At 36.9% G+C, this 15326-nt stretch overlaps 1 protein-coding gene across 4 annotated transcripts in view; it reads right to left on the bottom strand.

Annotated features, from left to right (window-relative positions):
- Positions 1–367: 367 nt before the first annotated feature.
- The window catches only part of LOC112554006 (CREB-regulated transcription coactivator 1-like), a 33582-nt gene continuing 18623 nt past the window's right edge, over positions 368–15326 (bottom strand). For all 4 annotated transcript variants that reach the window (XM_025221562.1, XM_025221559.1, XM_025221561.1 and 1 more), the window contains 3 exons: positions 14040–14249; positions 11353–11683; positions 368–10565 (listed from right to left, as the gene is read on the bottom strand). In XM_025221562.1, coding sequence (XP_025077347.1) covers positions 10342–10565; positions 11353–11683; positions 14040–14249 — 765 coding nt within the window. In that variant the 3' untranslated portion in view covers positions 368–10341. The remainder of the gene's footprint in view (positions 10566–11352; positions 11684–14039; positions 14250–15326) is intronic.

Genomic DNA, 15326 nt, shown 5'->3' with positions numbered 1-15326 from the left:
TGAAGAATATGTAAACAGTATGAATGCAAGACATTTCTAGCCATAGGAAACTATTTCCCACTTTTCCATGTCTTTTTCACTTTCAAAGCAATCCTTCATACTAACAGACCACAGATATTAGATCTGGTCTCCTGTCCTTCAACTGTTGACTACAGGAAAAGAAAAACTTGAAAAAACATAGAATGTTTAAGATTATCTGGATGATGGTCTTCTCTATATTAGGCTGGTAGACAATACATCAAGATAACCATACAATATTGTGTAGAATGCATGCTAACTTCAAGAATCCAGCCAGCACAAGCAAATCTTTGCACTTGATTTATACTTAGCAAGGCCATGTACTAAAAGACAGTAAGAAGCCAATGCAGACCATTTCAAGGTTACTTTACTTCAATATGGCAATAGTCGAAATGATAAAACTTGACAAGACGCAGATGGCAATAATGACCACAACAGCAAGAATGATGAAAAGTGCCTTTACAGAAAAAGGTGGTAGTAAAACCAGATCAGGGTGGCCAGATGCAATGAGCAATAGCTATACAAAGTTTTGGTCAACAACACATTTTGTGGCACAAGCAACTTCAGCTTAACAAAATAATGGGTTTCAGATCAATTCAAAATATCCATAAAATACTCTTTGAAACACCACAAAGGCTTATGTCAATTGTGATGCTTTTAAGAACGGGATAAAGTGAGGAGTTTAAGAAAATGGGAACTGGCTATTTTGTGTGCATACCAACTCACAAAATGCAATAAACATGGGCAAGGGAAATGACCACCTTTATTAACAAAAAAAAAAAAAAAATTCAGAAAATGCAGCAACTGTTACTGTCATATAACAAGCAGATGAGCATCGAGGATCTAATACTTTCATGCATCAGCATGCCACACCTTGACCTGCATTTGGTTGTACCACATCAACAGGTATGTTGTACACCCTCTTCTCTGGTAAAAGTATGAGCTCCAGCTGCAGTATTCTTCGGCCAATACAGTGAGAGAAGGAACCAATGGTGCAGCTTCATGGACTTCATTAAGAAATTTCATCATGCAGCTGTCTACAGTCTGGGCCTCTGTGGGTATAGGTACTACTATTAACGCTTTTCTTAGTATCCCAAGTAAGCTCATATTCTATATCTAGCCTTTATTCACCACAGTTCTACCATTTCACCAAGACCATATTCTACCTCTAGCCTCTACCACAGACTAGAATCATTCTACCAAGGTCCTGTCTTTTACTAAATACATTTTTCACACAGCGACACATTTCCCCCTTTTGTTGTCTCCAGCCTTGTGATGGGTCCTGTACACTATTGTGTTAATGCTGTTCAATTAACATTATCATATTATCTACTGCTATACAAATGATACCTAACTTTCATTAGTCAATTTCTCGAAAACCATACAATTACTACTACAAAAGCTTTTAATATCAGGCACTTTACCAACAGTTTTCCAAATTCAGTACAGTTCCAAATAAAACAGTATTTTTGAGTTGAAATAACTCCATCCGATTATCTTCGGCACTACAGGACATTATGCATAATAACTAGGTTCAGAAATGTTCTCAGCAGGCAGCTCACAATCATTTCTATTAAACAGCCTATCTCGACTCTTGTAAAATTTAGAACCAGAAAAACCTCAAACATGCTGCAAGACCTGAGTCACATTTTCTTGTTGCTATGGAGAGATTTACATGCCTATAGACCAATGTCTGATAAACTAAACCTAAAAATGTAAATTATTAGTATGCCCACTGACATTTAAAAAACAATAGCCATGATCAGCTGTGGGATTACAACATGCCCTTCACTCAACCTTTTCCTGCCAGATCAAGTGTCAAAAGCAGACACATCTCATGAGACAGTCTTATAAAGACTTGTTTCAGACTGTATTAAAACTCTATGAAGACAACATTTCCTGCTGTCCACAAATAGACATAACTTTACATTAAATACAGCTGTGTAAAGCTCTTTATAACATGCTTTGGCACACTGACAATACATTCAACAACTTTAAAAACAATAAAAACACTTGTTCTTATAGAAACAGCATTCTTCAGTGCCGATAAGGCAAAGTGCCTTATATCTCTTTAAACATGAGCAGGGTTAGAACACCACTGGCATTCTTTAAAAAAAAAAAATGTAGAACTGATTTTCTTCTCTCCTCACACATATGCCTCTTAAGCACTTTCTATCTACAAGATTTTCCTATATGTTAATGGGAACACTAAGATTGCCACTAAAAACTTTTCTGGATATTTGCACAAATAAACAAACTCAAGTTAAAAAAGGATATGCCTGCTACAACTACTGATGCCCACCTATCCACTTTTTCCTAAAAGCTACTGCCTAAGAATAAAGTGGGATAATTTCTCAGAAACTTGCCAATTTTTGATCACCTCTTACAGCAACATTAACCTGTCTTACTATCAGAAAAAAAAATTCTCAAAGCCACGAATAAAAGTTCATCATGAGAGGGAATTGGATGACCAAGAGATGGCACAAAGTTTAAGGCCAACATGCTTTCCCATTATCATCGAAAAATTGCTGTCTACATTCATCTACACTTTTTCTTTTAAATTCTATTTCCCCCATCCACCAACATAAAAACATAGTTCTTCTTTGAAGAATATATTAACAATTATTGACAGTAAAAGTTCAACAATTTGTCATTTAAAAATCCAGGCAAATATTTCACTGCATACTTTTTGTAATACTTATCCTTTATGAATGCACTCCAATTATTAAAAAACACCAGACATACAGAAACTGAATAAGAGGCACTTGAAAAAGATGTTTGTTTTGTACATGTATATGCTGTGTAAACTGCTTTATTTCATCACCTTAGGCTTGAGAGAAGTTGCCCCAACTATCACGTGACATTGTCTAATCTTAACGCACTCACTTTTGTAGAGGACATGGTGTATTTTGTGCAAGGCAGGTTCTGGTGGTGTGTGTGGGTGAGAGAGAAAGAGACAGAGAGGATGACTACTAATATTGGCCTCAAGATACTGCTGTCTTGATTCAAGACTAAATATGTACATTGCTCATCTGCATCTTCAAATACACAGGTATCATCCAAAACAACTTCCCTTGAAACAATACAGTAATAGGATTAAAATGAGCTAGTTCAGAGATAAAGCTGTTGGGCTGGAAGTGTTGAGATAGGGGTAGGCAGAGGAACCTTTTGGTGTATATGAAGAGAGACAAAAAGATCACAGCCAACAATATGATTATATTCTGCCTAATCTAAATATAGAGGGTGGTCCCTCTCTATGAACACCTTCTAAAATGTTGTCAGTGTTATTATACTTTTTTCCCCCTAACAATACAACACAAAAAACGAGAATGGCTGCCCAAGCATCTTAATGTAGCAACATATATACAGGTTGTATCACATTCTGACAAACAGCAGCACTTTAAAACAGGGCCACTTTTGTAAATCACATACCAGCCAAGGAAAAATAAGCCTATTTAACAATAAAATTTCTTACCAGTGCTTTTAAAAGCTTGTATTAGACAAAACAAGTTAATTAAAATCTTTAGGCATCATTAAATAAAGAATTGGACAATTTTTTCTTAACTCTAATTCACGCACTAAATGCACCATATCAGACTTAGTTTAAGAGTTTAAACATTGTTTAATGTTAATGCTGTTAAAAATCTGCTTCATCTAAAGAAGCTAATAAATGATATAATTCATGATTATGTGATAAAAATAAACATTTTAAAATTAATTTCTCTGAACTATGGTCACCATTACTTGTCATATGCTTTAAAAACACTTTAAAAAAAATCTAATGAAGAGCGGGTTCTAACATTGTGCACATTGGAAAGTGGAATTCCATGCACATTATGTACCATGCTGACCTAACTTTGCTATGGGGGCAAACCTTCAGCTTAGCAAGTGTAACTGAGTGTGCACAAAGGAATCTAAACTTTCAGCACAGAGACAGGAAGACATTTAGCATGAAGAGAAAGTCCTGTACATGATGTACATAAATTTTTTTCAAATGATTTTAATTTTTACATGGAAAAGACTGGAGAAAAATGTTTCTTTTCCCAAATATTAAATCTGTATTCACTAATCCTTAACTTTAAAACAAAAATTTTGCCATAGCACAAGCACCAATTTCCAAGCCCAGCTCAGTTAAAGGACATAATGAACATGCAATCCTTATATCTTTGACACATTCACACTTAACCCCAGAGAAAGAGAAACTCTTGCGGCCTGACACATTATTACATGATTTTGTGTAAGATATACTGCTGGCAGCAGAACTGATCACTAGTTGATGAACTACAAGTTGTTGCACACTTTCTTCATCACCATGACCATAGGCTACCAAAAACTGCTGTGCTAAAAAAAAGTTGGCCAAGAAGAATGGAATGACCCTCTATTTTTGTTCATAACCAAGACTGATAACTGTGTTGAAAAGGGTACAGAATATTGCTCAGCTGATTGTGCATAATTAGCAGCCACATAGCCACTTTAGCTCCATTTGCCTAAATGTGCCTATGTGTACATCTTTTTATGATGGGCAGCACATTTTGAAATTACCATAAAAGTGTTTATGTTATGCAAATCATTTTAATTTCATGGTAAATTTCCCCATATGTGTTAAGTCTTAAGATTACAAGTTAAGTGGAACATACACTGATCGTCTGAGTGTTTAAAATTACACTAGTCCATGAACTACAAGTTGCCACAAAATCCTACAATTACACTTAATGGTTCTTAAACAAAACACTGCAGCTTTGGAAATTGGAGAGAGAGAGAGAAAGAAAATTATATTACCACCAACATAGGTTATATTATAATTTTTTTCTTACCCAGACTGACCAATACAAAAATCCCCAGATCCATCATAAAACCAGGTATCCTCCATAACACCAACTTTTTTACGTCATGGCAATGACAACTTGGGCGAAACAATTTACAAAATCAAGTGCATGCATGACTCTTTTAATATTAAATGCATTAACATTTTTAAAATTTTGGTTGCAACCACTGCTGACATGCTGAAGTAGACTGTAAAATTTCTGCTATCTATCCATGTAAATCTTGAACTGTACCAACTGTACTCTGACCAGCATATATCTGAACATTTTTGGTCTCTGAAACCATCTCTGATCAACTCATGCTAAGCATAGAGGTGGACATTTATTCACAGGAAACATCTGTAGAAAAAAAAAGAGGGGGAGACAATCATTTGACCGCAACCACATCGTCCATTTTTTTTTTTATTAGATAACAATGGGAGCTGACCTACATATATCATGTGACTAAAATTTGTATTGAAATATTTAACTTTGTTTGCTTACATATTACAAGTGTCACTACACTGAATAGTGACTTCTGTTCTCAGTGGTTGAATCAACTTAGGAATATATTCAAATCAACTCAGGCTAGTGGTAGAGTAGACTCTTAGTTGTAAAAGCAACTTGTGTGGTCAAATCAGCAAATGATCAAATCAACCAGTGACCAAAAAAAAAAAATGTAGGCACAAATTTCTTGAGGGTAATAACATCTCAATACAGCACTGAAATATGGTTTACTGATTGTTCTCAGATGTTATATACGACCCACCACCGGATCTTAAGTTGGAAATTTTAAATTTTGCAAACTGTACATTTTGAAAATGTACAGGTTTTCATCTTTTTTTTTTTTTTTAACTTAGGTTGTTCTCCTAGTCCTAAAATTGAGTGAGTTATATAGGTTTGAAGTGTGCAAGTCTGATGGCACAAGGTTGACCCTAATCACCTTTTCTGGGCCTCTTCTAAGAAACTGCTCTGTGTGACGTTTTGTGGTGGTGGGTCACATGCTTGTGTTTTGTCAGGAAATTTGCATGCTGTAACTTACAGTATAATTTCAATGATTTTCCCATTTTAAGCAGAGCTTCTCTCTGTAAGCACGTTAAACTGCTTGGGTGTACAGCTTGTCTCACTCAAGAGCTTGTGGACACCCTGGCTTCAGAACTATGGGAGTCTTGGAGAAAGAATCACATGTGATGAAGGGAAAGCTTTTTACTGCTTTGTTGCTTAACTGAATAAAAAATGTACCCTTATCACAGGACTCATCCATATTCAATGTATCCTGTTTTAACCATGAATGTACACAGGCTAAGAAATTGTTTGTCCATTAATCTCTCTTAAGCTCTATTCATAACCAGATCCATCTGTAATGTGTGGAAGTGCAAAAGTGAATCTGAATATGTGTAGCTCTTGACATGGGGAACCGCAGACTCTCTTGAAAAGTGTTCAACATTTAAATGAACTGCCAAAAATTTTAAGCACTTTATACCAACAGCACTGGAAAAGTTTTCACGAAGAGCTTGAAATTTTTTTTCTCTTCCTATTGTATTACCTGACCTTCTCTCCTATCATCACCAACCCCACCCCAACAAAGTGTTTTTAACCTTTTACTTGAAATAATGCCTGCACATGTAAAGCATGTTATTACAAACTCAAACATCACAAACTCAAGTTGAAGTTTTAACAAGAACTAAGTGTTCTTCTTAAACAAATTATCATTTATGTCCATGCAGTGTTGACTGGAATTGTATGTCCAAAAGAAAGCTCAAGTCTAGTAGATCATAATGTATGAAATAAATGTACATACACCGTGTAGAAAGAATAATCCTTACCAGTCAACTTAGAAGTCTTGCCTCCAATCGGTCTATTATTTGCTGTTGCATGTATGAATGTGACAGTCGATGTGCTGTGCCAGTTAAATGATCATTGTGGTAGTCAAATTTATTTTGAATAAACAGCAATGGTTGAAAAGCTGACAGATGAAAATGCGCTTTAAAAGTAAAACTGGTTTACATCAGTCAACACAACCCACCCAAGTATGGCTCCCTGAAATATACTTGAGAACAATACAAATGTGGCAGTGTTGTTTTATGGATGTGTACGCGAGGGAGAAGAGCACATAAGCACACATTCATAAAAAATATTGGGTCTGATGCGAACGACATGGGTCTGATTTGTATCCACATATAGATGTGCCGGGTATCAGTAACAACACAGACCAATTTAGCAAGTTGTGTTACCACAACACAAATGCACACCTGGTTTAAGTGATGATTAACACAAAGGAGTGAGAGAACACCCCATAGACACCTGGAGCTGAGATAAACTCACTCCAGATGGGAGACAGTGTACAAGAAAATTTAACACTTGCCAGATTCACAATTAAGACATAACTGTGTGACAAAATGCTTAGCACACTTATCCATTCATACAATCATTATCACTTGTTAACACTGGTGAATATGCACATGCTCACAAATAAATGGAGAAAACAGCATGGAATAAAGTTCTTAAGAAACTGAAAAACAATTAAAAACAATGTATACAAAACAGATAATTATTTTCTTAAATGGTATATCCTTCCAAAGATAAATTCAGAAATATTTTGAAACTGTGCGTTTCATTATATATGCAGATTATTTCACTGCAATTGAAATGCTATAAAAATCTCTGAATAGGCAAAAATAGTTCTTTACAGATTCATCAGTGCAAAATGGTCTAACACTAAAAATTTCCCCTTGAAAAAAATGATGAAATGCATATAAACCCCTTAGGACCAAAGTGGTGTGAAGTAGCCAAATTACACTTTAAAATGCTATTTGCTGGACTTGCACTGATAATGGCTGACTTCATAATGGCTTATGAAGAATGGAATCTATGAGTGAACGTTAGAGGCAGTCTGACAGCAGACACCACCACTGTTGCAAATGTGATCTATGTGCTTGAAATATGGATAAACCTATTTTTTAACTTTTGTATTATTCCAACTTTTGGAAAACTGAACAGACTTTAAAATTAGTCTGCAATCAACGAACATGAAACTTGCTCCATAGAAAGAAATATAAAATATATTTTCTAAAGAGGACAACCAGGTAAGGAAACAGAATGGAATTTACACAAATTGAGTTGTTAAATCCCCTTCTTCCACGCTCACTCTGGAACTAAAGATGAAATACATTAATATTACAGCTGATAAAATGAGCTTCAGAATTAAAATATTTAAGCTGCACTGACAAGCCTGTTGCTGCAAACAGTTGACAAAACTGGAGAGAAGAGAGAATTCCTATGCACGTGCATAAGAAAAAGCTGATACAATGAATATTTTTTAATGTCTTTTTGCAAGTCTTAGGACTTTTTTTTTAATCAGCAATGGGAAGTGAAGCCTGACAGTTGCTGAGCAGTCTGCCTGTTAAAATTAACTTCTTTGTGCTGAAGCAGCAGGTCTGGATCTTTACCTGCATAACATAACTGTAGCTTTAGCCTCAGGGAGCAGTTACTGATTAGAATCAAGATGGGCACCCTGAGGTCTGCACATGTAAGGACCAGCTACTGAGACCACAAGAGTTTTGGCTGCAAAGCTGGTTAGAACAGAAAAGAAAGAGGTGTAAAGTGCTGTAGACATGGAAGCCATTAAGAGTTGCAGATAAAATGCTATGACGAGCAGCAGTGAATGTAAGAGACCAAAGTAAATGTCATGAACTGCCTTACAACTGATTCAATGGTTTGATAGCTTTAAGCAGCTGAGGAGAGAATGCCAAGCTCTATTAAACTGAAATGAGCAGAAGTGTGCATGGACATTTAATGAACAAAGCAAGGAAAGGTATATAAGGTGGTCAAACTGTTACCATTTGACTACTGTACTATGTTATGCATTTACTGAAATCTTTGACAGCTACTTTCCTCCACTTAGTCTTTAGGTCACAGCCAAGTATGTCATGAAGAAAAGCTAGTCTTCTGGACATAATCTCTATTGACTTTAGAAATGCTAGTCTCCAGTGACCCCAGAAAGCAGAATCAAACTGTAGTGATTGTTATTTTTATTGCCTTTGCTGCCTGTGACTATATTCACCTATATGCTTTGTTTTTAATCTTTCATCATAGATATAACTTTACAAATTCTTTTTGGCAATCATCTTTGTTATGACTACAAACTGTTCAGCTATTCCTTGTTTTCAAGGCATAAATATAAAAGACGGACAATGAGAGCAGATGCACCAGTGTAAATAAATTTTAAAGTTTTCATACAGTGGGTAGAAAGAGAATTGCACAATAAAGGCTGAAAATAGGACTTACAGATAAAGATAACAGATGCCATCTTGCAAAGTAAGGTCATCCTAAAGAATGAGACAAAGTGTTCCCCTCGACATGTTTACCCATCTGAATCCAAGATACATGGTGTCTTATACTGCAGCAGAACACCACCACTTCCATCTACCTCATGGGGGTGGGAGGGTGGGAGGAAGCTCTACTTCAGTGGAACAGCAAGAGGCTTGTTGAAACTGCAAGGAACTAACTGGGCAGATGGGTTTACCAGCTACATAATGATAGCTGCCTTCACTAAAACAATGTTTGTGCTCTTCCATGGGTCTTTTGTCTGCCTTTATTTGTACTTGCAGGCTGACCCTCCTCCAAGGTGATCCACTTGTCATATACAGCCCCAATGTTCACTGAATTATACTCAGTGTGAGTGCCTCAATATAACCCACACACAAAATGAATACTGGTTGGCTGTCTGAACACATACACAAACATAAACTACTTTGGAATGGCTGAAGTTAGGATTGCTACTAGCATCTTGTCAATGAAAACTCCACACCAGATCTCAACTTTCCTCCCTGATGCCTAGCACTGCTCCAGGCAGGAAACCATCAAGGCTTGTGAAGCACCTTTCTCTCAGGTTTACCACACATCTACAGGGGAAATCCGAATTTGGCATTTATTTTAAATCCAAACTTCAGTAGTAGCAAAAACTTTGACCTGAAGTATATGTCTGACCGACTGCTTGTTTTGCACTCAAAGTTTTGTTTACTTTTAACTTGGTTCATGTTAGGAGGCTGGGGTAGCTCACCTTAACAGCTCCAGCTTTTCTGACTGTAATATCTTGCAAGCACAAGTTTGAATTGCAGGCAAGTCAATGTTCATTTGGTTCCTTAATTGGGAGATCACAGTCAGTGTCAAAGGGATCCTGAATGGTAGTTATCCACTTGTATGTATTCCAGAATGTAGGCCGGGCGCTTGTATCCAACTGGAGGAAGGGTGGGGATCAAAAGGTTTGAGAAACATCTTGGCACACCATCAAAACTTTGCACAGCACCAAGTGGTAGGCACAGAAGCAGCACACAGCCCATTTCAAATGCCATCCGCTAAGTTAGGTCCTGTCACTGGATAGGCACAAGAAGCCTGCTTGAGGAGCCCTTGCACACCCTACTGCCAGCATCTCTGGCAGTCATGTAGATGTAATGTCACAAAACTGGCATGATCATCACTGCTTGTAGAGAGAGAGAGGAAAAAAAAAGAGAAACACCCTTTACAAGCGGTCTAACTTGAAGGTGTCTTCTGTAGCAGGGTCTGTTACCATATTTGGGTCTGTTAGCATTTGCAGTCCATCAAAATCCAGTGGACCCAGATCTGCTTTAAAGGCTTCATCATTTGAGAGAAAGTCTGCATCAAAACCATCAGGCATACCTGTGATTGCATTGCCCAAATCTTTAGCAAAATCAAGAGGTGTTCGTCCAAATGGGTCATCAGCACCTGTAACAAATTGTTGTTTTGAAAGACCTAGAAAACTTCTGGAATAATAAAAAAAAAAATTACACCATTTTATTAAACCGCAGATAACTTAAGCTACATTTTCCTATTATTCTCAAATTCAAAAACACAGATGATGGCAGAAATCTTATTTATTTTTAAGATAACAATGTAAACTATGCAAAATAGAAACAGGTAATAAACGACATAACTGCAAGTTACTCTTACTTAGTAAGTATAGCTGTTTTAAGAAAACTGCAATGTAAAGGTTTTTTATGCCATGTGCCCTCTCATCACCAGTTTTATTCAAAATATAGTTCCTTAAGTTACTTAAGCTACTTCCTTAAGTACTTAGAATGAAGGTTCCATCAGCTGGAAGAAAAACAGCAAAAAGCACAAAAAACCCCCATCCAAAAAACAAAAGCAAATAACATCTAAGAAACAGAAGTTACACAGTTTCAGCTATGATAATTTTTTTTAATAAGCTTGATTACTTTTATAATTAAAATTACTACCATTCAAGGTATTAAATCATTGGCTTAGATTATTCATCAAAACAGGCGCTACTTGAAAAAAATTATACCAAAAGAAGAGAAATGCTGTTTCTATCTATTGTTGGTCCTGATATGAAGTCTTCAACTTAGGCACAGCTGTTTCTTACATGGTTTGATTTTTTTGAAAAAGCTACTGCTGCAAGTTTAGGAAGTAAAAAAATAAAACAAGACTTCTCTCAAAAACAGTTACTCTGTCAATGGTTTCTATCAGTGAAAATCTTGGCCATATGCCTCACCTGTCAGCACAATATCTGGGATTTTGTTGTTGGATGAGGGCGAAATATGTTGAGAGTGGCTTGCTGAGCTTAGTCCCAACCCAGCCAAATGTGCCAACCCAGCCAACTGCAAATCTGTATGGAAAAAGTTTGGTGGCTGTTGCTGCTGCTGCGATTGTTGATGCTGTTGCTGCTGAGTGGACTGCTGCTGCTGAAAGTCAATGCTGCTCCCCAGACCATGCATGACCACTTGGGAGAAATTGATGGCTGGGGGAGGAGCCATTGACTGTGTGGGACTCATCAGCCCATTGTTCATCAACTGTGATTCAATGGCAGAGATGGGTGAATTATCCTGTAAAAATAAACTAAGAAGTTGATATTTAGGCTATTTATAAACAACAGAATATTTTCATACACAATCACAGATGTCGAAAAGAAGTAACAGGATAACATGAGACTGTGATTAAAAAAAAAAGCACTTCTCTGAAATGTTTAACTCGTAAACTCACAACTGCAATTGCAAAAACACATGTAAGAACAGAGATTACTCTGCAAGACAGGTGGACAAAGGGTACTTACAATTTTTTCCCCATTTAAAAAAAAAAAGACTAGGGAAGTAACTGTAGATAAAGCGCAAGGATTTTTCTGGTTACCTCCCTTTGCACTGCTTTGGGGGCGTCAGCTCTGCAGCATTGTGCAAGACCAAAGTTTCAGTTTAATTTGTAAACTGAATCTGGCAGACTTTGATACATACAATGTTGCTGTAAAACATCAATTTCAAAGATCTGTTGCAGTCAACAGCCAGAAACTGTTTAAGACATCAAAGAAAGAATAAACAACCCTGGGTCACAAATGGCACTCTAGGTCTCTGTAACCAAAGGATAACTTTGAAGAAAGAAAGGAAAAGAAAAACCCAAAGTAAAACCCAAATAAGTGACCTGTACCCTTGAAAATGGATGAAGGCATCAAGGACTGACAGGCAATGCTGGAGGAAGGAATGGCAAAAGATGACAGTAAAAATGCCTACCAACTACTAAAGACAGGTCAATACAAGACCTTGGTCATCAAAGACAGCAATATTGCGAGGATCTGTACACTTCCAGCTGAAGACAGACCCTAACATCCTTCAAAACAACCAGACTAGAACCATCAAGCCTGCAGACCTATAAATCATACAGTCTGAAGCGAGGAAAGTTACCTCATACTGACAATATTCCAGCTGAGCTGCTCAAGCAGGGTAAGGATGAAATCAAAAGATCCTCACTGCTCTGTGCCAAAAAGTCTGGAAAGGCAAAGAATGGACAGTCACTGGTCCTACCCCCATCTCCCACAAAGAAAAACCCTGGCAAAACAGAGCCAGAACTATTGACTAATATGTCTAATCAATCACCCAAGCAAATCATGCTAAAAGTAATAAAGAGCTGCATCAGCATCATCAAGGGTACCATCTATATCTGTGTTGTTCAACTCTTTTTATTTTTTTTTTTGGAGATTGTGCAAAAAAACCCTTTATGGCCATCAAACTTCCATTTCCATGGTAGGCTGATTTTCAACCAATGTTTTGTAGACATCAACATTTGATTGCAAGAACCGGCAAAGAACTGCAAGACCTTACCAAAAGACTGACTGTTTAAACACACATGAAATGGAGGTCAGAACTGACAAAAATAAAGTCATGGTCACTGGCAACAGCAAAGTAAATATTGACACGAATGGAAAAGTTAACAGCTTTGCATACTTAAGGCGAGGTACCGATCGAAAAAATTTTTTGTTTCACAGGATAGCGCGGATTTTTTTTTGGTATCAGCTATTTAGCCCTTGAATGAAGTTTCGAAAAATGGTTTTACTGCACTTGTAACGCTATCAGTTGCCATGGAAACAATCCAAAATGGTGCCAAAACAAGCATTTTAAAAAGCACAAAACTTTTTCAATTTTGAGTAGTAGACTCAAAATTCTGTTTGAAATAGTTACTTAAAAGACAGATCTACATTTCTATGGGAAAAGATTTTGCAAATCGGCTTAGGTTTTTTTTGAATTTTTTTTGTAAAACACCGTGTTACATTTATAGTGAATCATTTACATGTGCATTGAAAACACACCTCTTCGGTAAACATTACTTTTAACACCCTTTCCTATAATGCTAGTCTTTTTTCACACCCTTCCTTTTGCAATATCATGCTACTCTCAGCTCTTGTTCTTGTTATTTGGTTCTTCTTTGTGTTTTCTGTATTTGATTTTATTCTTCGTTAGAACTGTTGTTTATTCTTTTATAGTTCATATGCTATTTTTTTTCTTGTCCCTCGTATGGCATCCATGTTTCATTCTTGTTCTTAAAGGCCGAAGTCGAAGTGGGCATGTTTTGAAATGGTTTCGCCCGTGCGAGGGAAGGTAGGAGTACCCGGTGGTGTAATTGAAGACGACTGGCCGCTAGCACTCCGCACCGCGTGTACTACCTTCCCTCGAATGGGCAATACCACTCACTTCACTCAGGAGGGATGACTTCGGCCTTTAAGCACTAAAATCATGCTCCTTAGGAGTGTGACTGTGTGTTTTATAAATTTTGCATTTATTATTATTGTCAGTACTGAAACTGCAAAAACCAAAAAAACAAACAAAACTTTTAAGGTTATGTAAATTAATGGTTAATGTTCATATTTGCAGTGCCCAAATGTCTTGAATGAGTTTTAAGTAGAGATTGATGTATTACCATGTTGAACTGCTCAAACTGATGTTGAAGTGCACTGGTCTGCTGCTGATGCTGCTGAAGATAGTAGGCCTCTGCAAAGGGAGAGTTGTTAATTGCGGAGGATGGAAGCCCTGGAGACTGGGCTGGAGAGTAAGAGGGAGCAGAGTGTGGGGAAGTTGGTGACTGACAGCCTGCATCAGACACACTGTTGCGATACTGGGTCATTGATGGCTGCAGACAGATTACAGGCATCACATCATCAGACTGCTCAAATAATAATGGTCATTCAGTACGTGCTTTCCCCTTTGGTGCACATGTATTTATCACTTTATGTTCAGTTTCATTACAAATGCACATCCCATATTTTGTTTTTATATAACAAGAATACTCGACTGCTTATGTTGTCTCTTGATAATCAATGTCAAAACAATTTTATTGTGAAATAGTCCAGGAAGTGGCAACTTTGTAAAACTCCAATTTTTAATGCTCTAACACTTGCTTTGAGATCTATGGTTATCAAAATTAACATTTTAATTCATAGCATATGAGACAATATTACATATGGTATAATAAGCAACAGCCTATACAATACTTAAAACTGCCCGGATGTGCCCCTTTCTTCCAATCCGTGCTTTTTCTTAAATCAACTTCAACAATTTTGTTTAAATGTTATATAAATTTGTCAAGTATTATTTTTTAAAAAAGGCATGGAGGAGAGGGCTTACCAAGATTCTGCTCACTACTTTGAACATAAGGTTTATATAGTGTTTATGAGTTATTCTTTTAACTACTGAATAATATTGCCTCACAACCTGGTACAGCTTACCATTGCTTGCAACAGGTATTATTGCAACAGGCAATTTCACTTACTGAATGATGTGGTGTACAAGCCATGCTATCACTGAGGGATGAAGTTAATTAAATTGTTTTAAACTAGGGCATGCTGAAACTACAAAATATGAAGCTTGTGAAATAAAAGATTTCTAGAATTAGTCATTACCTGCCTCAAAACTACATCTTCATGAGATTTTGTTTTAAATCCATGTTAATATGAGCCTGCAATCTAACCTGTCAGTAAATGTACTGGCAAAGAAAGATTCCATGATTCTTTAGAACAGTCCTAGGTACACAGTGAGCATGTGTAGATGCATCCATGCATGTTCTGTATACACCAAAAGGCTCTAATATACAACAGCCAAACATTTAATACAAACAAAAGAACAGTTACACAATGGCGTTCACTGTTGTGTGCTGCACAGGCCATGCTAATAAAGCCCACAAATGGTGCTCTGCTGAACAAAGACCTAG

Source organism: Pomacea canaliculata, linkage group LG13, assembly GCF_003073045.1.
Source record: "Pomacea canaliculata isolate SZHN2017 linkage group LG13, ASM307304v1, whole genome shotgun sequence".
NCBI lineage: Eukaryota > Metazoa > Mollusca > Gastropoda > Architaenioglossa > Ampullariidae > Pomacea > Pomacea canaliculata.
The sequence above is the reverse complement of the archived record's forward strand: the minus strand, read 5'-3'. Positions and strand labels throughout refer to the sequence as shown.